We start from the raw sequence: 25,844 nt of genomic DNA, 5'->3' as shown, positions 1-25,844 counted from the left end.
GCACATACACACAAAGAGACATGCGTACATACACGTACTGTGCATTTACAAGAGACAAACATCACACATACAAATACAAACACACAGAGAGACATCACATTCACGTGTTTGTGTGTCTCTGTGTTTGCCTGTGTGCAGGGCGTGGCTGAAAATGAGCACCCACGCTCACTTACTTTGCTTGGTAAAGAAAAAAAGGATTTAAAAAAGGATTTAAAAAAACACACACGTACACAAACAGACACAATATACAGTCAGGCTGAATGCCAGACATAATAAACATGAGGCCCTTTGTGAAATAGTGAAGTGTACTTCAGTATACACTTCACTGTTCATCACCCCTTTGATACTGCAGACCAAATACACTCCCATTTATTTTGACAGGCTTTTTGGTCATTATTATTATGTTTTTCTTCTGTGTTTGTGTTCTTGTTTTATTGGCTCCCTCCAGATGAGAGGAGTTTATTGTGATTGAGCACAGTGCCAATGCTGCTCCTCTGCTCTCATGCTGATTTTATCTCACATTGAATATTGTGAACATTTACTGGTGCCACAGTCCTACAACCAATTGAGCAACTGTTTTTAAGAGAACAAGAAACCAAACAAATGCTGCATCACTCTAGCATCTTGGAAAAGCAAAGTTTTGATACTCCTCCTCCAGTGCGAGATTTCATCCACAGGAAGAGAGACACTGGACGTGGCACCACTAGGTCAGACACCAGAGGGGACTGCGAGGTCTATCGTTGGCTAATCTCTCAATACAGCTTCAGAGCAATTCTTCCATCCTTTTTTTTTCTCCAGATGAGTTCCCAGATTGATCGTAGGCTTTTGGACAGAATGTTCTGTCCATCAGGGGAATCGTGTGATGGAACAGCCTCCCAGTCAGTCTAAGCCGGGAAAGCCCCACCCTGTGTACCTTTAAAACACAACTAAAACAATGGTTAAAAATGTCCCAGATATGTGAACATAGATAAACCTTAATTCTTAGATATTTCAAATTAAATATTTGAGCTGTTTTAGGTATTTGACTTGATAGTTGGGTTTTTTTTAGAGCAAAGACCCCCAAATTGATATGTATAATATTTAAAGATTTGCACACATTTTCAAGATTTTTCAAAAATAGCAGATCTTCAAGCTCATATAGCGGTATGAGCTTGTATTATCTGCTTTTCCTCCAATAACACATGGTGTTGCCAGCCTCTTATTTTCACCTGACAGCAAGGAGTTTCAGTGGGAGAGAGTAATGCCCAGGTTCACACTATATCACACTAGGGACGGCAGTCGCTCAGGAGGTAGAGTAGCCGCTTGGGAAATGGAAGGTTCGCGGTTCGATCACAGGTTCCCCCTGAGTAAAGTGCTGATGTGTCCTTGAGCAAGACACTGAACCCCCAAACTGCTCTCGATGAGCAAGCTGGTGCCTTGCGTGGTTTCCTCATCGGTGTGTGAATGTGTGTGTGACCTGACCCACATCCCTTGCTGGCTTCCCACCCTCAAACACTCGCAATTGTGTTAATTGGAGGGCATGGCCAAGACAGAGACACCGCTGCCAGGAATTGAACCCAGGCCTCAACGGTGGCAGAGCATTTGACCTCTATGCCACCAGGATGCCCTTTGATTGTTTGTTTTAAGTGTAATGAATCCATTGATGGCCAGTCACACTGTTGAACAGAAAATAGTCAGTCTTTGCTCTTTACACACATTTCTTGCCCTGGCACTAGTTTCTTAAGTCATTGTAGAATCACAGTAAATTTAACGCTTTTTTTTTTACTGTGCTGCACCCCTCGCTGTTGTTCACCTATATGGTGATCTACTGCAGGTATTGAAGCATACTGTATTAGTCGTATTTGCTAAAATGTGTGCGTTAATATATATTAACTCTATTAGCTTCTTCCTCAGGCCGAGTTATATTCTAACCTTGGTCAACTTGGTCGTCTAATAGTAATTACGTGGCTACTCTCGTCAGAAGTTGCTCATGCCCTACAAGGTACAGTAAAGGTCAAGTGGACTCCCAGCATCGCAAGGCTTTGATTGTGTTAGTTTGGTTCATGACACTCCCAGAAGGCTCCCAATCCAACCAGCACCAGCCTCAAGTAGGCTTAAAGTAGGCTATACTCAAGATGATTTTGGCCTTGAGAGCTCCAAGACTGTGAAACGCCCTTGCCAGAAGAATTCAGTCTTTTGGGTTAGTGGTTCTCAACCTTTTTCATGTCAAGGACCACCAAATTAATATGTAGTTGGCCATGGACCACCATCTGAAAATATTTGGTGCCAGAGACCCCCATGCAAGATATGTGTTGTTAAAATGTTCTTAAAAATATTCCAAATAAAAATTAAATAAAAATCAAGATAAAAAAATTGCAGATCTACAAGATCATAATGCATCTTAATACGACACGATGTGAGCTTGTAGATCTGCTATTTTCGGTCACTTTCTTAAAGCACACATTCAAAGATTTTAACTGTGCCTTCTCATAACAGAAAAGTGAGATACTGTATGAAGCTGTGCAGGGACAAATGTATAAAAAATAAGGCTCTGCCTATAAAAGAACATCCAATAATGGACTCTGAAGAAGCAGCCATTGAACATCAGTCCTGTAAATGGAATAAAAGCCTGAGAGTATTTATAGGTCCAGTCTTATTTTTCCACTTATTCAAAGACCTTTGCCTTTATGTAATGTCTGTTTCCAACATGGAGTCACATTTGTGTCACTTATGTTATTTCACGTTTAATTATTTTTATACTTTTGTCTTCCATCCTTAAAGACCTTCTCGAAAGGTGTCATTATTATCTTACTCTGAACCCCGGTCTTTGATACATGTGTTGATCTTAGAGTTTGCAAATAAATTGGAATAAAGAATGATGCTAAAATGGGTTGTGTTTTGTCCGTATGTACGGTGTGTACCATGTTGGGGGGGACCTGAGCTACTTGAGCTGTCATAAACATGCACGCACGCGCACGCGCGCACACACACACACACACACACACACACACACACACACACACACACACACACACACACACACACACACACACACACACACACACACACACACACACACACACACACACACACATATACACACACACTTACAGTACAATAACTGAATCTCAGTAATTGGGTGGGTGGATGAATGCAAGCTTACATGAGAAGACAGAAGACAGATGCAGGGAGAACAGGGACAGATAACCTCACCTACAACAACACACCCATCCCATAAATTAGGCCTATTACACAGCCATCCCAGGCTTGTTTTTCCCATTAAGACATCACACTCCACCCAGCTACAGCAAAACAATATAAACATTCATATAGACTTGTTGCATCATGGGTTGAAAACCGGCTCTTGACTTGGCCTACTCATCTCTTCTAATTTACACTGCCTGACTTTTCCCGTCATTCTTTCCCACGCTGACCAAGGAAGCTCAAATGATCTAAAAACATTAAAAACAAAAACAAAAAAAACATCAACAACAAAGGGCTCTCTTATAAGCTACACAGCACAGTAAGCTAGCTTGAGGCAAAGCAAATAAAATAAAGGCCAAGAAGATGGCAGAACCACAGAGAGAAGAGAACCCACACAGAGACACAAAACCCCAAGGCTCCCGCAGGCGGGTGGATTAGACGGGAAGAGCTCAGGGGGGTCCTAAACCTTTGCATTTCTTGTCAAAGGGCTTGGTCATTCATGTCAGTAACTGAAGGAATAACCTAAATGTTCACTTTGTAGATGTCACAAGAAACAAACCATCATGATACCTTTTTAAATGAGTGTTTATGCTGCCAGTTTATTTGTAGGACTTTAGCCTATGCACGTGCATGTGCACTTTGTCTTAATGCTTTTAATGTTGTGTGTAAAGCACTTTGAATTGCCTTGTTGAAATGTGCTAAAGATATAAACTTGCCTTGCCTTGGCTGGGCTTGCATGAATGCAGTTGTCAAAGTGTGCGTGCATGCGTGCATGCGTGCGTGCGTGCGTGCGTGCGTGCGACATGGCCCACTGCCATGTAGTTGAAAGGACAAGCGCTGTGTCATGGGATGTTCCCAACATCCATGTGTGCCAGACAGTACAGTACATGTGGGTATGATGAGGAAAAAGTGAAAACGTTTGTTTTAATAGCTAGTAACCTACAGTATCTAGACACAGTGGCTTTAGAGAACACACTGTAGTGTATTCAGTGTTGAGTGTACTCTAATCAGAGATACAAATTGATAAATGAACACTGAAGATTTGACTGTGTTAAGATAGACAAAACAGAAATAGGTCCTAAAATACAGAAAATTAAAATGTGCAAACTTAAATCTGTTGGTAGAGGCTCATAACACTGATTAGATGAATGACCAGATACAGAACATCTCTTAGGAGTGAGTCCAGACTATTCACAATGCAGCATACACTGAGTAGTATGTGCAAATGCATGCATGCTGCATGTACAAGGATCTGCATCAGCTACTGCATGGGCAAATGTGCAGGATTTGTCTGAATATAGTATATATACTGTAATATACGCGTATACACAATATATACGCGTAAGGGTGTGAAATATATCTACAAAATATATGCTCATAACAGTGTGGGAATACTTGTCAACAGTATGCAGGACAAGTGTACTGTATCCCAGAACTAGCAGAGAATTGTTATGATGTTGTATGGCATGACCATAAGGTAAGACTGCCCCCCAGTGGAAAGCTATGATTACAGAGCGTTAGTAACAAAATACTAATGATAACCACACTAGTTGGAGTGCAAATGCCCTCTCTGCTCTTTAATAATATGATATATAAGTAATAAATATATTTGTGAGCCACTTATACTTGTTGGATGGATCTCTGGTCAAGTTCCTCTCTTAATATCAAACAATGTATTGAAGGCAGAAGAACACCTCAAAAGCACTAGTAGAGACCAATGGGAGAGACCTGTTGAGTGTGACCAAACGTTTCCTTCAGTTTAAGTTATGATTTTTCCAATGAAACTTTATTTTTGATATAATCTTTCAATGGTATATTTAGCCTCCTTGACATCATATTTTCATAGCTGTTTTTTTTTTTTTTTTTACAACTTCTCTAAACACTATTTTTAGTCACAAGTCTGTCCCTGACACTCGAGCCAAAATGACACAAGCACTGTGGTGGCGGAAATTCATATAAGAGTCATTATGGTATTAAATTAATTTAATGTACTTCATCATCACCTGTTCTTCCCTGACAAACCCCTTTACAACAGCTGATTCACGCAGAACCTATTTCCAAAATGTCGCTTGTATGTGTGAGTTAGTGAAACCACCATGTAAGGAGTGACCATCTGTTCTTGTGTACTTCTGAGAGATCCTTGTGAAATTTGTATGGGGGGCTTGACTGAGATGACAGGGCTCTCTCTGTTTGTGATGACATCTGAAATAAAGGATATTGATTCCCGACGTGCGGCCCTGCGTTCTTCCTGATCTTCCTGACACTTTCTGAGTAGCATCAAAAACTTCCATTACAGCACCAGAAATGTGCCGGAAATGTCTTTATTTCTGTGTTTTAAAGTTAATACATCTGTGCACCAACAAGCCTGGGGTTTGAATTTACAATCTTGGTAAAATCTCTACATCAACACACTTAGCCCATGTTCTCGTTTGTGCAGCAGCATGCATCCCTCAAAATGTCAAAGCATTTGCAAAACCATTAGTACTTTAATGCCAGCAATCATTGTGTTGGTGAAGGCATACTTTTATCCCCAAAATGTCAAGACTATGATCATCTGTGACATGTCATCCTGACATTATACTCCTTATAATGGACACTCCTTCCATCCATCTGCTCTGCTGTGCTACGCAATTTTATGTATAGATTTATGATTTATGTGGAACCATTGGCACACTTGTCTGTATGTTCTAAACTGAACATGGTAGAAGTAATTTTATTGTATTTCTTTTTCTGTTATTCTTATTTTTTGTATGGTGTTTGGGTCTGAAATAAATATTGAATTGAATAATCTCTAATAACATATTGCACAAAGGCAAAACTGACAGAGTACTTCCTACTGTGCATCTTCCTACTCTCTCTCTCTACTTCTGTATGTTAAGGATGCATCCTAAGGAAGCAAATGAGTGTATTTCTAGCTGAGCTAGGACATAAGACGAGGCGTGGCTCAAATTAACATTATTTTTAATAAATGTACGTGAAGAAAGTTACAGATTTGTCAGAAGCTGTGTAACGTTGGGAGAGACACACAGTATCCCATGGACAGAAATGAGCACCAATGACTAAATTATTATTATTGACATCAAACAGCCTCAAGCATAATGCACACACATAAGTCACTGAATGATTGTTGTGTCACGAAAAAATTAAACGGAAAGAAATAAAATTGTCAATGCTTCTTAAATTGTATTTCGATTTCGATTGTATTTTCGAATTTACATGCATTTTGAGTTTTTTGTCGTACAACACGGTCCGGTCTTAAACAAAGTATAAATTGGCTTCATTCCTAGTGTATTAACCTTTGGAAAACATGTATTCAAAGAAAAGAAAAAAAAATTACATTCATTTGTATTGTTATAACTTTGTATTACATCATGTATTACTGAGATTTTACACACAGTCAGACAGACAACCACCTGCCCACCCACACACTATTATGTATTGCAGAAATAGCATATACATAATAGTACCTTGTACTTTCTCCAACATTACATAACAGTTAACCTTTATGAGACTATGGATTTCAACTCAGCCCTTGTAGTCATATAACATTTATGAGGCAGCAAACACAAATGAAGAGTTTGTTTGCTTGTTGACACAATTTTAAAGAAGTAATACCTGCTCCTGTCAAAGTGACAGGTGTTACACCACGACAATTGGAAGATGATCATAAGATTTAAAAACATATGTCGACATAACTTGTCATGGGTTGGCAAATAAATATTTTTAAACACCTATATGCCTAGTTTATATTAATGTTGAGATATTGACGGATGAGAAACACTACACTAAGGAATTACTACTGCTAGTTCCTATTCTCCCAGGCATAATGGCATTCACCTGGTCTCCCATGTCTAGGCTAATGAGTGTGGCTTGGAGGGGAAGCAGCAGACTTCTGGGTATTCTGGGTTTAAGAGAAGAGAAACACTGAAGTTCAGGTTTCTTCTCAAAAGGCTATGAATTGATTCTTCAAAATAAGACTGTACTACTGTATTTGGGATTTATCACCCAATATCTCAATACTAAGTAGTCTATCCTTAAAATAGGACATTAAAATCAGTTTTTAAATCATTTAGAACTTTAAAATTAACAACATGATCTTTTGTACATTTTCCGACAAATACAATGTTTTGCAGGTAAATTCTTAAATAAAGGACAAGAAATGGGCCTTAACAAGGGCACAATATTCATATTTGTTATGGCATTTACACTAAAGATAAAAGATTATCTTATTTCAGTTTTGGAACCATCTAAATACAGTATGACAGTAACCTACATGTTTCAATACAACTCTCAATTTACTCCCAATCACTTTTAAAAATCTATAACATTAATGTTTTTCCACCATATAGTGCATCATAATTTTAAATCTTGTGTTTAAGACAGATGGTTTTGGCAATGTTTTGCATGCATTGTGTATGTGCAGTCCTTAGCCTATAGGTCATACAGTGTAACTTGTATTTTTGATATAATCTTTCACTGGTATGCAGTAGCTGATGTAGATCCTTGTACATGCAGCATGCATACATTTGCACATAGGCCTACCTCGAAACTAGGACCCTATAACATTTCTCTTGGAGCAGAACTTATGTGATTTTGTTTCAAACTGAAAAACTACTAAACTACTAAAATGAATATTACACAGTAAAAGACTTTAAATGAACCCCACAACAATATGCACATCAATATGACTATATTTTAAAACCCTAGTGACACATGTATTTTATTTACCTATAGATACCGCACCTGTGAAATATGTGACCATTCTTTAACAGAAAGTTCCCCGACTTAATTTATGCTCTATAGTACACACAACACCAGTGACGAAGTATAAATCAGGCTTTAGTCCCTAACTATATGACTTGAAAATTAAAATTTAAAAATATACTCTTTTCTTTCATTCCTTTAAAGCTGGCACGTTGATGGACAGTATTGTAGCATTTATAGTAAGGATGTTGAATTTAGTGGTATGAAATGACCATTGACAATTAAAAAAATACACAATATACACATTTACTGCTGTTGCTTCGTAGGGCAGTTAAGAAGGCTAATATAGGGTGTTCGTAAATACGCTCTGAGAATCTACTTGGATTTCAGAGTGCTCTGGATTTAACGTCATAGAGCACTCTGATATCAGTTAATTACTCATTAACTAATGTTGCCATTTTCATCTTTTAAAATTAATTCAAATGAACGTTAGTTCATCCCATGGATAAACATGATTATTACCAGTTTTTTGTACACGTAGATGTGTGTTGAATCTGTCTATAGTACCAGACATTTTCAATGACTTCCGACGCCATTGTTCAGACGCTTGAGACAACACAGCTTTTCACTCAGATTGAGCACAGTACTCTGAATTTTATAATGGTGATGATCCAACTGCTCTGATTTCTGAAGACCAGAAAGCACCCCGGATGGGCTTCAGCACTCTCAGAGCGTATTTCCGAATGCACCCTGAGAGTGCGCAGCGCAGTAAACTATTTAGTCGACCTTTATGTGAAGACTCACATGCACACCACTCAAAACAGGCTAATCTGTATTTTCTAGTGAACATTCTAAACTTATATGCAGCTTATATGGCCAAATGAGAACATTGAACATATTCTTTCATACCTGAATGGAAGTGATAACGCGAAAAATTGTTATACTTATTTTGTTATGTTGCTTCAGGTCTCTCTTTGCATTGCTTGTGTCCGTTTAGTTCTACGTACTTCATGCATCAGTCTAGTTGTCAAACAGGTGAATGTCCTCTCCCAGCTGAAATCGAAGATTGTATCATCATTGCATAATTCTTTTGTGATTTTCCTCAACTCATGATGTCTTCTTCATACTAATTTGGCTTCCTTGATTGTACTTTTTTTTTTATCCCCCTCGTCCCAAAACAAATTGTTTCTTAGTGAAGACTTCACTCCCTCCTGTAACGCTAATCTTCCATGGTCCTCAAAAAGGCCCCACCCTCCCTTACTTAGTAGCGAAATAATTCGCAAAGTCAAGCTACTTCCACAGTGGGTTGTAGGAAATGGAGTCCCTGTCCCTCAGTGCTGCCTCTTGCTGTCCAGGATAGCTTTCCAGTCGTCGTACCAGGAGAGCAGGCGTCTCTGGGACGGGCAGGGGGGGCGGTGCTTGTTGTGGCAGGCTGTGAACAGCACATGCTCCCATGTCGGTCTGGGATCCACACCTGATGGAACAGGAGGGCAGAGGAGATTAGACCTATACTCAAATAATTGTGATTAGACCATTATGCAATGATTGTGACAGGCCTAGACGACACGTACCTGTACATATTTAAACTGATATAAACAATTACGTAATCCAACCATGATAAACTGTGAACAGCTCAAGGTTTATACATGGCTAATACGAGCTGTATGATCGCAGGTAAAAAGTGAAATTCCAGGTCAAGAATTGAATACGGTAAAACCATATGGGATAAGAAACCACTGAGATGCGTGGGTTTGACATTCTATACATTAAATCTATACATTAAAGTTCTATGAGCTCAACAGTGTGCACACACACTTACCCAAGATGTCTGGTTTATCATCTATGAGGATGTCTCCAGTCACTACAGTCTTGTCTCTAGTGAGAATGACCTGTTCCAGAAATTCAGGGCCCAAATGCTTCTCCACCCAGGCATACTAGAGGGAAACACATGCATGTTTAAACTTTACGCACGCACGCACACACACACACACAGCAAAAACCTGGCGTAGGACCAGAAGTACTCACTTCTTCAGGTTACAAATGGAACAGAATGTATTGGAGCTTACCTTCTCATGAGGACAGTGTTTGTAATAATTTATAGGGCTGGTGCAAATGAAGACATCTGTGCTGGGGAAAGAAAAATAAAATAATTAATTGCAATTTTTTTCCAACAAGTATGTTTATTGAGGGACATAAGCAATGTACAGTAAGAGCAGTATTGAGTCAAAACTGTATTCATTCTATTTTTAACAACGTTTTTTTTTTTAATAAAACAAAACAACACAGAAAGGTAAATAAGAGGGGGTCGATCTCTTATAGAAAACCACTTGCCCATAGGCTGAAGTGCTTAATTGCAGTTGTTTAGGTGCTTGTGCATGTAATATGGTAATGAGAGGGGAGGACTGCAACTAATTTAAGGGTTGATCTTTTGGGAAAGTTTGATTTTTCTATCCTTAATTTTGAAAAACATTATTGTATCCTGTCCTGAAGCCTTGGCGATGCTCAATACTGTTACAGTATTTTTTTAAATACATTTGTGTTGCACTGTGATAGCCTATTTGATGATTTGTATGGGGAACAATTAACCTTGTTCACAGTTTTATTAGAAGTCCAGGAAGCACAAAGCTACATGTTTGTCCAGCCTTGCGGAATTTCCTGTAATTCCGGATTTACATTTTCGGCAGTAGTTAAGGTTAGGTAACAATTGGTAAAGGTAAACAAAATACAGACTTACTTGTCCATACTGGCCATCTCTTTGACAGCATCCACACCTCCTGGCAGAGGGTCTAGCTCTATGAAGAAATCTTTGGACTCCCAGATGCTAATGGCCTTCTCCTAGAGTCAACATTATGCACACATACAGTACACCTCATCATTACAATATTTGTAATGTAGATATGTGGGTTGTATGTAAATGTCCTTCAGATAGAGGCAGGACACACAAGTCAGTTCATGTTGATGATAAGGTGTGTGTGTGTGTGTGTGTGTGTGTGTGTGTGTGTGTGTGTGTGTGTGTGTGAGAGAGAGAGAGAGAGAGATTATGAGATATGACATAAGTTCTCCACACAGAATAATTAAGTGACACTGAACCAATTGCATAACACTAATAATTCATTACTATTACATGGCTTTCATTCGTTTCTTGTTGGTCAATTATAGCATCCTGTGATCCGTCATTTCTGAATAGTAGAACCTGTACATTAAACAGTAGGCTACTTATGACAGCTGTTATATCCCTGCTACAGTATACCATTTTGAACCACAGTGAAATGAACTTGTTCTGCTGAAAACTTTAGTTACTAGAAACTACTGGTAAATTTAGATTATTAGATTATTATTACAAAACATATATTAACCACTATATACATTTTGGCCATTTGAAAATAGCCGATCTACAAGCTCAGCTTGTAGATCTGCTATTTTCAAAAGATTTTTGATACATTTGAAAACATACAGTTGGGACATTCTGCATAATGAGTACTTTCTACTTTTGCCACTTTAAGTACATTTTGATGCCGATACTTTTGTACTTTTACTCAAGTAAATTTTGAATTCCGGACTTTTACTTGTGACAGAGTCATTTCTACATTATAGTATTGATACTTTTACTTAAGTAAAAATTGTGAGTACCTCTTCCACCACTGAGTAACGGTATAGGCATCAATATGACGGGTGTAGTGTGTGAGTGAGTGTCACAGTAACTTACACACAGGTCAGTCCTGAGTCGTCCATACTGAGTCGACACCCAGAAGCCTCTCCTGTCCTCCAGGGGGATGTGGGGCTCCTCGGGGTACCTGGCCCGGTACTTCTTCAGGAAACCCCCCTCGAAGTCGGCCAGGACGCCGTCCATGTCCACCAGCACCCGCAGCCTCTTCTTCTCCTTACCCGAACAGGAGGAGGACATGTTGGCAGTGGCACAGGAGATGATCCACTTGAAGGAGGAGGACGTGTTCTTCTCTCTGCTGAGTAAGCGCGTGATCCTTGGCAGTAGTAGGGATGTCATGCTGTACTGGGTTTGACTCCTCGTTGTGTTCCGACAGAAAACTGGAATGTCAACTCTGTCAAGTCCGCATCAAAGTTGAAATTGGCCGCCACAGATAGTGAAGCATTACTGTTTTTTTTTTGTGGGTCGTTTGTTATGTAACGATCTCCTTCGCAACGCAAGTGGAAGTTGTATTTGTCATTGCAACTGTGCGGCAGAGAGAGAGGGTTTAGCTGACAGGCTAGCAGCAGGTCAAATGTGTATTTGTAGCACACTGGAAGGGTGGGGTGGGGTGGGGGGTTGTTTACATGGCTCTCAGTGTGTTTCTTAGGTGTCATCCAGGTAGGACACAACCGCTCCTGACAGTCCTGTAATAATAGATGTCACCGCGGGTGTGAAACGAACGCTGCGTCCTGGGGCTGTCCACCTACTACTCCTACTGCAACTAAACTGTCAGTTGGGAAAAGAAACCAGTGTCGCCAGATCCTGCGAGAGAAATACGCAACCAGGTCTATGAAAACAAGGCCAAAAGAAGCGACTATAGGCTACAGAAAAACAAGCTCAAAGTCGCTTATAGTAAGCGGACATGGCAACCCTGAATGAAGCCCAGGAACAGCCTGTACGTTCCAAGCTGGACCAAAGATGTCACAGGAAACAAGATTCCTCACTCACCCTTTACTAGTGTTCTCGGTTGTTCTGCATTTGGAAAAAAAAAGGCTGATGTTAAAATAAAAATGTTGATAAAAAACAAAAAGTCAAATATCAAACTGGATTTGAATGTTGTGTTTATTCTGCACCTTTCTCCTGCACTTTGTCAACTACTCACCCCTCAAATATGTCTTGTATTTTACAATGTCTTGACTTTACTGAGCTAAAAACATTGGCTGAAAACATCACTTCCTGTATTTATTCCTTCTTAAAGGGGCAGAGATAATCTTACACGATTCAGTTCTGTTAGCAGGCTGATTTTTCTTTTAACCTTGTTTTGTGTGTCTATTCAATAGCATAGCTAGTTTTATGTTGTACGTTGCCGTTTATTTAAAAATGAATACCACAATGAAATAAATAAAATCCACAATGAAATAAATACAAAACCAAATGATTTAAATATATTAATACAAATATAATATAATACAAATACGATTAAATAAATGTATTTATTAATTGCATTATTTTATTTCATTGCGTTTTCTATTTATTTATTTGTGTTTTGTATTTATTTCATTGTGACTTTTATTTATTCCATAGCCATCAATGTGTGCGTGGCCCTTTAAGAATATAATGTTCCGATCGTAAAACGTTGCACCCCCGTTCGGTCTCGAACGCTCTCGCGATACCTTCCTCCCAGTGGCGGCTGTGTGGCCCCCTGTCTTCACCCCGCACGGAGTTGTTTCTGACGTTTGAATGAGAAACAGTGTGCATTACGTCCACTTCGCACCGATGAAATAATGGCTTCAGCCTTGGAGCAGTTTGTGAACAACGTGCGGCAGCTCTCCGCTCAAGGTAGGCACACTAAACTGACCCAAGTTGTTCAGACGAGCTGTAAGTACTAGCATGCTAGCTAACCATTATGCTAACCAGTGCCTTGCCGATGCTAGGCAGCCAAACTACACAGAGCCTTCTTTTTGCCTTATCATGTAAACAGACTGATTAAAACGCATTCTCGGCAGCCGAGACCTTGCCAAAGTATCCCCAAGGGATGCGTTGTCACGCGGGTGTTTCGTGCTTTACGTTGGACCACGTAGTTGAATGAGAAATACTTCGAAATCATACTTTAAAAAATTTGATCTAGAAAATAACTGCCTGCCGGTAGTCCCGCCCTAGCCGTACGCCATTGGCTGGAGAGAATTATTAGCGAATGTCATTGGTCTAATGGGAAGTCCGTCAAACATAATGCATCGCCTCTTTTCGCTAATGTGTGCAAGGCCTTGACAGGACACTTGACCGCCCGATTTATTTTTACTGAAGTCTGCCACACAACCATCATGATACTAAATCCTCAAATCATTCTGTACCATTATATAGTACCAATGCTCCCATTGATAAAAAAAAATGTATATATATATATTCTGCTTTCATCACTCATTTGATCACTGAAACGGTTCAAAACTTGCACATTTCTGATTTGTTTAAGTTAGTTCTTTATTGTTCTCTATTGTTTTTTGATGGTACTTCTCAGCATGACTAGTACTACCACAGTTTTGTTGGACATGATGGAAGCACTGATCATAAATATATTATCAATAGTTTAAGACATGGGATGGCATGTCTGAGTGGTTTATATCACACATCATAGGTTATTTCTAGCCCTGAAACATGACTGTCATACCATGACAGTCATGGTGCCGAGTCCCCCTGGTCTAAAGTTGTGTTCGATTTTTTCACATTGCCATCTCTCACATAAACATAAACGTTCAGATTTCAAATATAAAGTGCTTACCACCAAGCCACGGATGTTACAAGGCGATGCGGACCGCGATGAGTACCCGTATCTCCCGTATTGTTCAATAAAAAGCATTTTAATCCCATCGCCAGCCATTTTCTTTTTTTGTTTTTTTTTGTTTTGTAATGTATCAGAGTGCAATACACCTCCCAACCATTAGTGTCGCATGGTTGAAAGTATCGGAGACAATTTGGAGAAAATGGCCGGCGATGGGATTAAAATGCTTTTTATTGAACAATACGGGAGATACGGGTACTCATCGTGGTCCGCATCGCCTTGTAACATCCGTGGCTCGGTGGTAAGCACTTTATATTTGAAATCTGAACGTTTATGTTTATGTGAGAGATGGCAATGTGAAAAAATTGAACACAACTTTAGACCAGGGGGACTCGGCACCATGACGCTTGTATACAAGCGTCATGTGAACCATGGCTAAGGTTATTTCTTATTGTGGAGTGCCCCAAGTTTTTTTTCATGCTCACACATCTTTTTCCATTGTTATGCAGATTGTACAGAATTATGTCTTCCAGGGCAGGTCAACAACCCTACAATGTTATCCTGTTTATTTAACTGTCTAGCATGTATCAAATAATGGATGGAAAATGATTTCCTTCAATTTAACTCGGTCTCTGACAAAAACAAAAATTAGCATAATTGTCCCAGATAATTTACATTCTCAGATTAAATATTGTCATGTCTGTTCCAAAAAACGTTGGTGTCTCATTTGAAACCTGCCAAAACTTTGAGAGCCACATTAACAAACTTGTTCAGACATAATCATCATCTAGAAATATATCCAGGATCATCAGATCAATTTTGAGATTTAAAGACACAAATCATCATACATGTTGCTTTAATTTTTTTATGTGCCCTTACTATTTTATTGGTGCTTGCAAAAACACTCAATAGGCTGTACATTGTACAGAATGTTGACGCTAGATTTTCAACTAAAACCAGGAGAAGTGAACATCTTACTCCTATTTTAACTTCCCCACACTGGAAGTGTCTATTTTAGGATTGATTTGACCTGCTACTTTAAGCCACTTCATGGTCTGGCCCGTAATAACATTTTCTAGTTATTAACCCCTGGGAATCTGCTGGTTGAACTGATGAACCTGAATTGATGCTGAAGACAAAGGAAATTACCATTGCTGTCAGGCTCTTTGACTCTGAAACAACCTGCCTGAGAAGCTCAGGCTTGATAAATAAGTATCTTCTTTCAAATTATTTCATATTTTTATTGAAAGGCCTTTTCCATAATTTAACAGTCACTGTACAAGAGACATTGGGGCAGGATTCGAGTAACATATCAACAACATTATTGTGACATTATTGATGCAAAATGCTATGCGTGTGATTTTGACAACGGATACAACGAGTACATCAGACAACAGGTGTATTTTGGTGGGGCGTGTATTCCAAACTTGAATCGTTCCCGACTTGCATGGCCCCCCCCCCCCCCCGAGTAGACCGGGCGGCGGTCTAGTATTACTATACGATAGACAATAAAGATGCTGCTGCTTAGGGCTCATACCTATCTACCAGTGCTCTTTGCGATCATGCAGGTATGTGGATTGTGGACAGACCCAAACAAAAGGATGTGTCTCCAGTCTTTGTATTTTTCATTGTCATTTCTTTTTTTCCTGCCTTACAGGCCAGATGACTCAGCTGTGTGAGTTGATCAACAAGAGCGGGGAGCTGCTGGCCAAAAACCTGTCCCACCTGGACACCGTGCTGGGGGCCCTGGATATCCAGGAGCACTCCCTGGGAGTGCTGGCTGTGCTGTGAGTATCCCTCCCCTTACACACACACACACACACACACACACACTGGTATTTTTTTTATTTTAGTGGTCAATCCACTGCCAATACATACCATCTTCTTTATGGCAACAGTTTTGTTAATTTATATAAAAGCTTTGAGCTTGTAGATCTGCTCTTGTCGCCAAGCAAAACCACTGTACACTGGAGTATAAATCACAAGACAAACAGCAATTGGGCAGGCACAGGAAAGAAGGCTGTGGCAGGATTTGTAGATCAGAAAACGATAAAAAATACTGTATGGTTTAGGTGTCTGGCTGTGGCTGCAATACGTAAAGAAATTGTTGCTACTTGGGAATGATAGAACAAGTCAACATTGTGAACACACTGATTAGTGTGTTCTATATATTGTGCATTATGCTGTGTTCAATTCAGACCATCAGCGACAAAAAACTGGCTATTTACTGTCATGTCATTTTCATTGCAAGACAGCAAAATGAAGCTACAAACTGACACCCTACACTTGTCACAGCATGATGGGCGATATGCGCTACAGATACAAGTTGAGCTGGCCTGCATTTTTTTCAGCACCCCAAAGATGGTGATTTGTCAACCAATCATGGTTTTATTTCACCATTTCCACTCCCCTTCTCTATCCCCACTATTCCTGTTCTTGAATCTTTTCGTTTTTTGTAGATTTGTCGCCGGTAGTCAGAGCACAGTATTTTACTCTACTGCTTACTATCTAGGAGTTACAACTTAAACCAGTGATTTTCGACTGGTTTCGCATAGCAACCGTCGTTTATTATAGGTTGAACCTGGAGTGAGGAAAATTCTAGTATTGTGCAGCCAGATTATCAGAGATCTCTGCTTACTGATATGTCTGGTGACATTTAAATGCAATTGGGCCCAAACTGGGTAGAAACAATTCGACAATTAAAAACATAACAGCATGGGTTTGTCAGTGGCCGTTCTTGCCGCTGTTCTAGCCCATACATTTAGATTTTCCCTGATGTTTCCGTATCTGCTCTAGACCAGATCTGTTAACGGCAAAGCAAATTGATCCCAGTCTAATTCGCATCACAAGGAAACCCATCTGAATATGAAAAAAAATACATTGAATTTAAAGCTAAACATCCAGCGAATTCTACTTGTGCTTAAGAAATAGGCTAAATAATGCAATATGCATGGCTAGGGATGGAAGAATATACAATATCATTTATAACCACAATAATTGTATTTCTGATCATTCAAATTATTGTCACAAATGTCTCTTATGGGGGATCGTAGCATGAAATCATTGGATTTGGAACTTGTGGTGGTCCTCAGCCAAACGCAGTTCAGTTTGTGGGTCCTTGACATTAAAATGTTTGAGAACCACTGCTCTACCACAGCAACATCACTGACAAGCTGATTGTAATGATTCAGAAGCAAGATATAGTTTGTTGTTCTTAACTCATTGGCCGCCATTATCGCATTAACGCGATCTAATAAATAGCGCGCTTGGCCGCCAGGATCGCATTAATGCGATCTAACGTCTTTATTGATCTTTATGCTCTGATCACGCTATTCTGTTATGAATCAGGCTAAGTTTCGGGTTCCACTTACTTCAACCACCACTGCATCCGGTTCCATGACTTGGGTTCCGTTTTCGGTTTTACATTTTTCCCCCCAGTCATTTTCGACCATAATAGGGAAACAAACGGTTTTTCACACGCTATGAAAAGCGATCGGAGACCTCCCCTCCTATAATCTATGGTCTGGGTGACGAACATTCATCCCCGTTGTGTATCACAAAGTAATTTTCGCCGATAACAGAATCTGAGAGATTTCACTTCCGGTTCATGTGTTTCACTGTGTGAGTGGGTCTGGGAGGGGGCGAGTGTGATCGAGAGGCGATCAAGCTTGGTATGTGCTGCTCTCTGGTGGTGGAACGATCAAAACGATTCAAGTGTCAAGGTAGACTTTCTAGATGTGAATTAAATAACAAAATAACGAAACAAAAAAACACGAAAATCGCTGGCAAGGGCTGCTATGAACGAGGTTTTAACTCTGGCAGTCAATGAGTTAATTTCCTTCTTTTTTTGTGTAGAGAAACTTGATGAATGATATTTTCCTGGCTAATAAATTGTGATTGTAAATTGTTATATTGTTTTGTTTTGCCAATTATAGGGTTAATAAGACCTTATAATTTCCTTTTTAACCCCCCCCCCCAATATAAATGACTGCTTTAATTTGTTTCAATGCCGGTCTCCTCTCTCTGTCACTGCAGGTTTGTGAAGTTCTCCATGCCAAACATCCCTGACTTTGAAACACTCTTCTCCCAAGTCCAGCTCTTTATCAGTACCTGCAATGGGGAGCACATCAGATATGCAACAGACACTTGTAAGTGTGAGCACCTACAGAAGCTTTGCATGCTCCTTCCACCTGGTTTAACCACGTTAACCTTAAAAAATAGCAGCTCTACAAGCTCACATGGCTCACAAAGCTTGTAGATCGGCTATTTACGCTATTTGTCTTACGACAAAGTAGGGTATAAGTGTTTAATAAACATGGCAACAACACACTGGTATTTACTGTATTCACCTAATAATTATACAGCTGCCATTGGAACTCCTCAAAAAAAGTTTGGAAACTTATCTTTGGTCGATTATCAATAATACAAATTGGTATTTTATTGTTATCGTTGATTTGTAACCTTTTACAACGATTTATAATTTGTAAGGATCGTGCAATCATGGAATGAGCAACACAGCTAAACATGTGGGTAGTGCCCCCCCAAAGAAGAAATCCCTCAATATGCTTCTGTTGGTAATTCCTCTCGTTTTGAACGACCTGCCAGCTGGCACCTGAGCGTGGGTCCTGCAACTTTGACAGCGATCTGTCTGTGGTACCGTTGTGCAAATCTTGCCTGTAAATGTCTGGAAGACATGCTCAGGTGCCAACAACAATATAAAATACAATACCAATTGGTATTATTGAAGGGGAGAAATAATCAACCAAAGTTAAGGTTCTGCATTTTTTTGATGAGTTTATTTCCCTTTACTCCGCACTCTGTAGGCCTACTGTCATGGGTTATAGTGGTGGACATTGAAGTGTAATATCAGAGAACGGGGTTGGAAATCAGGGTCTAAAATGTCAGTGAATTCACTGAGATGGCTCAGTTCATAAAGAACCAGGCAGTGTGCATGTTACAGGTTGCACAGAGCAGTAGTTTTCAGTGAGGGTTTATCAAATCATACACTTTCTATCAAATAATTTAAACCAATTTAATTAATTGCTAATGCATGATTTGTGCTTTAATCAGTTTGTTTATCAACTGTTTTAGATAGTCCCCCCCATACAACTGTACTTTTATTAGTTTTCTTTTGCATGGTTATTTATCTCACTGGAACTGAAACTAATTCAAACATAAATAGCCAGCTATTTATCTGCACAATCCTACTTAGAAATGGTAGAAATTCTACTTAGAAATGGGTGTGGATAACGAGTAGAAGATTAAACACAGAGCCAGAATAAAAGGTGTATTGTTGCTGCAAATCTCACTTCCTTGTGTGCAAGTTGATGGTAATTGTCTTCCTCTCTTGACAGTTGCTGGTCTCTGCCACCAGTTGACAAATGCCCTCGTAGAGCGGAAACAGGTGGGTGTGGACAGAAAGCAGTGACATGAGACGGCAGCTTCTATTCTGACTCAGCTCATTTGTGCAGTAACATAAAAAGAATCTGCTCTAATGGCTGGCGCTGGAAGAATGCACACCACTCTTGCCTTGCATTCTTTAAATATTTTACTGCATTTTAAAGTGGGGCCCATGTCTTGTCAGTTTCATTTGTGTTTGGGCTGTTCAAAGCAGAAGCTGTAACTAATTGTCTTTTTGTCATCTTCTTTGTCATCTCAGCCGTTGCGGGGTGTCGTCGTTCTAAAACAGGCAATAGACAAAATGCAGATGAACACAAACCAACTTACCTCAGTTCATGCAGACCTGTGTCAGGTGAGTCTCCGCTCAGGGGCCTCCGTGTGGTTCAAAAGCACCCTTTTGATCTCACTTCACAATGACCAATGCTGCCAAACATCCCGTTTTGTTTTTCTCTTTTTCGGTTGCACATTTGAAGAGCTTGAAACATCACATAGTGGTATTAAATTAAGTTACTATGGGATCATTTTCTAAAGTGCAGATGTTCTGATCTTTTCTTTTCATGGGGTTACTCTGTCCAGCACTGAGCGTTTATCGTTTTGGATGCGAGTGCTTTCACACTATATTTTGGTTGTGCACGTACAGTAACACTACTTTGCTGTTACTGATACGACCTGATCCAATGGAATATCTGTGATAGGAGGTGGCCATTTGTAGGTAGATGTCCTCTGAACAACCAACTTCTTCAGGATTTTAGTTGATTTTTTACAAAGGTTACAGGAATCTATGTATGTATGGTATCTCATGATTCGATTCTATTCCTATTTTTGGGGTCACCATTAGATTCAAAATCGATTCTCGATTGAAAACGATTCTCAATTAAGATTTTCAGTTCAAAATTATTCTCGATTCCCATTCAATTATATCCCTTTTAATTCACACACTTGCCAATACAAAGACATTGCTCTGTTATCATTTAAAGTTCAATTATTAGGCTTACCTTCGGATCCTTTATGACTGATATCAATATCAGTTAGCTTGCAAATAAAGATAAGGGTTGGTACCTGAAGGCTAGAGTTAAAATACGCACATACATAACATTAGGCTAACATTAACTTCATTCAATTCACACTCAACTTTCCACATCCCCCAGTCTGTTTACCTTTGCAAATGAGTTCAAAGAACATCCTCACAAGAGGATCCTTTCAGATGGGGTGAGAAGGGGGAGCGAAAGGGTTTGAATCAAGTGTTGCTGTAGATTTGTGAACTAAATGATTTAATTATCTTTCCAGCCTAACCCACGTCACCACGATTTCCATAGATACGTGTCCGTGAGGAAGCAGCCAATTAGGTGCTAGCTATCCGTCCGGGGTATGGGATATACAGTTCCTGACCGTCAGATGCTAGCATGCAACTATATTGCATCCTAGTTAATATTAAATGTATTGGCATGTAAGACAGCAAATCTCTTAGTTACACCAACATTGTCTTGTCGACATAGTTTTATTGTCACTGGGAAGATTTCTAAAGATCGCAAAAACACATCTGTAGGGAGAGAGAGAGAGAGAGGGAGAAGCAGACACAGACACAGAGAGAGAGAGGGAGAAGCAGACACAGAGAGAGAGAGGGAGACGCAGATACAGATAGAGAGAGAGAGACACAGATACGGAGAGCGAGAGAGAGAAGCAGATACATAAGTGCGTCCAAACACTTGCTTTCAATGTAGACAGAGCCGGCTTGTATTTCTTCCTCGCAATGCCGCCAAGACTACCGGAGATAGTTCCAGCAAGTGTACACATTCACAACTGTCGTGCCAACGTCCTGCCCTTTCAATGTTCTGTTAATGATGCACACTGTACAGCAGTAGGTTCATTCAATCCGTTATGTACGCCAGCAGCTTGAACGCGACCTTTCCCTATAATCCGTAGACGGCAGTGGCTCATTGCATGTCGTATGTCCTCACTGCATCTTCCCTTTCCCTTCAAATTTGCTCTCTCTCCCATATAGCTGTGCTTGTTAGCAAAGTGTTTCAAGCCGGTCCTACCCTTCCTGGAGCTGGATATGATGGACATCTGCAAGGAGAACGGAGCATACGACGCCAAGCACTTTCTATGTTATTACTACTACGGTGGCATGATCTACACGGGTCTGAAAAACTTTGAAAGAGCACTGTATTTTTATGAACAGGTATGGCTTGCTTACTTGTGTCGTTATAATTCTGCCTATGTTATATACTTATGATTTGTTCTGCAGTGGATAATCAAGTTCCTCGCCTCTCCTCTAGGCAATAACCACTCCAGCCATGGCAGTGAGCCACATCATGTTGGAAGCCTATAAAAAGTACATCCTAGTGTCCCTCATACTCCACGGCAAAGTGCAGCAGCTGCCCAAATACACCTCACAGATAGTAGGGAGGTTCATCAAGGTAGGAATTAAATCATAAATAAGATGGAAGAAATTACGAAATGAGTGAGTGGAGGAACAGGTGCATAAAAGATGTGTGGGATGGAGTGTTTAGATTTTTCTTTTTAATTAAAAGAAATATCAAAACGGGTGTCACTCAGTGGGTTTTTAGTGCTAGAAGTATTTGGATGTTTGTGTACTGTGCATAGAAATTTTTTACTTAGTTGATTATGGTGATACCAAGTATTGAACAGTGATTAGTATGTATCTCCAAGCCAAGGTTCTACCATTGACATATAGATTTTGGTGGCTTATTTGTATTTATTGCTTAGGGAAATAATTGTATTGCATTTATTTGCACCTTTATATAAGTATTTAGTGCTGCAGTTAGCGATTATCTTCATAAGAAACCATGTATTTCACTCTGTCCCATGGATTTGCCATCTCTCTGTCCATGATCCTGCGCCCTCAGCCCTTAAGCAACGCGTATCACGAGTTGGCCCAGGTGTACACCACCAACAACCCCGGCGAGCTCCGCAGTGTGGTCAACAAACACAGCGAGACCTTCACACGAGACAGCAACACAGGCCTGGTCAAGCAGTGTCTCTCCTCTCTCTATAAGAAGAACATCCAGAGGCTAACGAAGGTGGGCGATGGCTGGGTGTGGAGTTTGTGGTGGATGCAAGCCAAGAGCATGTCTGTGTGTGTGAGAGAGAGAAAAATGTGGAGGGTTGCCATGCTACAGCAGAGGTCAATCATGCACGTGTCTTTTTAAAGTGTCCTTTAGCAAGGCATTGAGTAACGGCTTACTTATTGTGTACAGTAATTTATCTAGTCATGCCAAATTACTGCTCCTTACTGTGTGTGTGTGGGGGGGGGGGGGTGTGTGCGTGACGTTCAGCATTCAGCCATGCCTAATCTCTACCATACCCAGTTGGGTTACATCTTGTAGAATCGGTTTGTTGGATCATCAGATGTATTTCTCTTTCATGGCTTGTTTTTTGCTTAGGTTGTTTTTTTCACAGTCACCTCTGTGCATTTTATCTCAACCTCATCAGTCTATACTCTTATTCTGGAAGGAGTTGGGATGTGATGGTGGGGAAGATCCCTTTGATTCCAGGAAGCAAAAATGTGTCTTGGAAGGCAGTGGTTCATTAAATACTGTATCTGTGTCAAATCTCTTCTCTGATTTCCCTCCCTCCTCCTCTTATCTTGGTTCAACAGACTTTCCTGACGCTCTCCTTGCAAGACATGGCGAGTCGAGTGCAGCTGTCGGGACCGCAGGAGGCTGAGAAATATGTCTTGCACATGGTGAGTGAAGGGGCCCTGAAGGAGCACTGCATGCAAACGCATTATATTTGATCATAATCTCAGCTGTACGAGCAAGTAACTCAAGACAGACAGTAATATTCAACTGACAGTCCAGGAGGTAAATATAAAGTAAATGATGCTCGGTACTGTACTATAGACTGTAGAGTGGACATGTTCCGTTTGTGGAACTTACGCAGCACAGACTTGTACTGCACATACTCCCAGCGGCACCTGTCAGCAGGGATTGTTGGGCGGTAGGAGTAGAACGAAGGTTCTATGTCCTTCCGGTGGGGGCTCCTAGTACCGGTAGTGTGTGGGGACGAATTAATTGGCATAACGACTAAATTGGGGAGAAAAAGGAACTGACAAAGGAATTGTTAGCATTTTCAGTCAGAAGGAAACACATTTTCTCCGTTTATAAATTTGGACCCTTTGTGTGCAGATTGAAGACGGCGAGATCTACGCCAGCATCAACCAAAAGGATGGTATGGTCTGTTTCCACGACAACCCCGAAAAGTACAATAACCCAGCAATGCTCCACAAAATCGACCAAGAGGTGAGGAGGGGTCATCCTTGTAGCACTCTTAATAACACTGCATCACTAAATAAGAGAGAAACAAATCTGTCAGGCAGAAACCTGCAGGGAAAAAAAGCAAGCTCACAATGCATCACACGCGACACATTGTGAGCTTGTAGATCGTCCATTTTCACAATTTTTGGGTAATTGAAAGTAGCTAAGTCTGTCTGTGGGTTTTATAAATCTTTAACCAATGAAAAGTATTAACAAGGGCTTGTGACTAAACAAGAACTACATTGGTTCCTTGTGAAAAAAAGCAGGTTATTTCGTGAAAAGTAACAGTTTTGGACATACAGCGGTGAAAGGTTTCCGCCCGACAGCGATGAAATACTGCTAATGAAGTAATGTTTTTTTTTTTTTTGTCTTTTTTTTTCTCTCTCCACAGATGTTGAAGTGTATAGAGTTGGATGAGAAGCTAAAGTCTATGGATCAGGAAATCACAGTAAACCCACAATTTGTGCAGAAGGTAAGGGACATTCTTACCAACCGTTCTATTACACAATTCTTTCCACAGTATTGTTTATACAGATTGAAGATTGGAACAACTCTTCACACAGTATGTCAATGTGCTGGTAGTTGGACTTCGGTTTGTATATGAGTTTCTGCACCTAAGTTTACTGTAATTTTACTTTAAATGCAGAATGAATCTTCATTGATGTTAAGACATTTCACATGGGCGGCACTAAAAGTTATCACCAATTTTAAACTATAAAGTACATATTAAGAAACAATATTGCAATAGCAATACTGATATTTTTAAAAAAAAGTACAAAGAGTGCTTTAACATGCAAACAAACGTAGCGAAGGATAAGGATTGAATGTGTGACTAACATGTCCCCCTCTGCATTTTTCAGAGTATGGGGACAGCGGAGGATGATGTCGGTAGCAAAACATCAAGTTACTCCTGAGAGGCCTGACTGGGACAGAGGGGGGCTGGAAGAGAGAATGCTATCGCCACCCAATGCATTCTCCCTGGGAAGACTTGGCTTTTTTTTTAAAAGAGCAAAAACAAACAAACCAACAAACATTCTAATGCATATGGACATCGGTCAAGGAAAAAAATCTAAATGTGTGGAATGATGATGAAAATTGGTTCTACTTTCTTCACAGTATCTTGAGGATCTCTAAACAAGATGCTTTACAAGAGAGAAAAAGAAAAAGAAATACATTTTTGTCAGTGTTTTATTTATCAATGTTCAGGTGGGGGCACCACTGCTGCATTAACAGAAACCACAATAATAAAAACTGGACTTATTTGTTCAAAAAATGTGTGAATTAGCACTGTTTTTGTTTTGTTTTGTTGTTTTTCTTCTCAGTTCTGCTGCATGATGGACATTCATATAGAGGGCAGTTGAGGTAACTCATCTTATGGCTGGCAATGGAATAAATCTGATAAATTCTACTGTTGTAAAAGGTTGCAAAGACCGTTTCCCTGTCACTCCTTTTTCAGTCACAATGTATATATCTAAAATAGCCAGTGTCTGTGCACTACACACACTCATTGCCCTTGACTAAAACAGATGGGGTCGGGTGTGGGCGGCTCACAATCTGGTGCACTGTTTTTGTAAGTTGGTTCCGCTAGAGGTCGCTCGTACACTGTACAGTAAATTGCTTTGACGGGCTGTTATTTCATCAAGTAAAAAGTACTTCAATGAAAACCAAACTGTCAATAACTGTTGTTTGGGAGCTTGAGCTTTACGATTGTCAGATCTGTTGTAATAAATTGTTTAAGAATATTGTTTTGGAATCTGAAGTTTGTACAGACGGCATCCTGTCCAGCCATCTCATCACATTTACAGTGATCGAAACAAACATACCATGAAGCTATATTAGTATATCAGCCTATCAG

General features: G+C 40.0%; 2 protein-coding genes across 2 annotated transcripts; one reads left to right on the top strand and one right to left on the bottom strand.

The window, feature by feature from the left end:
• Positions 1–9,069: 9,069 nt before the first annotated feature.
• nt5m (5',3'-nucleotidase, mitochondrial) lies at positions 9,070–12,721 on the bottom strand. Its single transcript, XM_080454651.1, has 5 exons — positions 11,594–12,721; positions 10,622–10,722; positions 9,954–10,014; positions 9,707–9,821; positions 9,070–9,361 (listed from the first exon to the last, which is right to left on the bottom strand). Exons 1-5 carry the CDS (start codon positions 11,888–11,890, stop codon positions 9,219–9,221), a joined length of 717 nt encoding a protein of 238 aa, XP_080310777.1. The 5' UTR covers positions 11,891–12,721; the 3' UTR covers positions 9,070–9,218.
• Positions 12,722–13,204: 483 nt separating this feature from the next.
• cops3 (COP9 signalosome subunit 3) lies at positions 13,205–25,731 on the top strand. Its single transcript, XM_080454266.1, has 12 exons — positions 13,205–13,372; positions 15,967–16,096; positions 18,345–18,457; positions 19,664–19,713; positions 19,969–20,061; positions 21,712–21,891; positions 21,989–22,129; positions 22,580–22,753; positions 23,332–23,418; positions 23,861–23,974; positions 24,381–24,461; positions 24,850–25,731. Exons 1-12 carry the CDS (start codon positions 13,318–13,320, stop codon positions 24,901–24,903), a joined length of 1,272 nt encoding a protein of 423 aa, XP_080310392.1. The 5' UTR covers positions 13,205–13,317; the 3' UTR covers positions 24,904–25,731.
• The last annotated feature ends 113 nt before the right edge of the window (positions 25,732–25,844 follow it).

This window comes from Gymnoscopelus braueri (genome assembly GCF_963280865.1).
Source record: "Gymnoscopelus braueri genome assembly, chromosome: 17".
Taxonomy (NCBI): Eukaryota; Metazoa; Chordata; class Actinopteri; order Myctophiformes; family Myctophidae; genus Gymnoscopelus; species Gymnoscopelus braueri.
The sequence above is the reverse complement of the archived record's forward strand: the minus strand, read 5'-3'. Positions and strand labels throughout refer to the sequence as shown.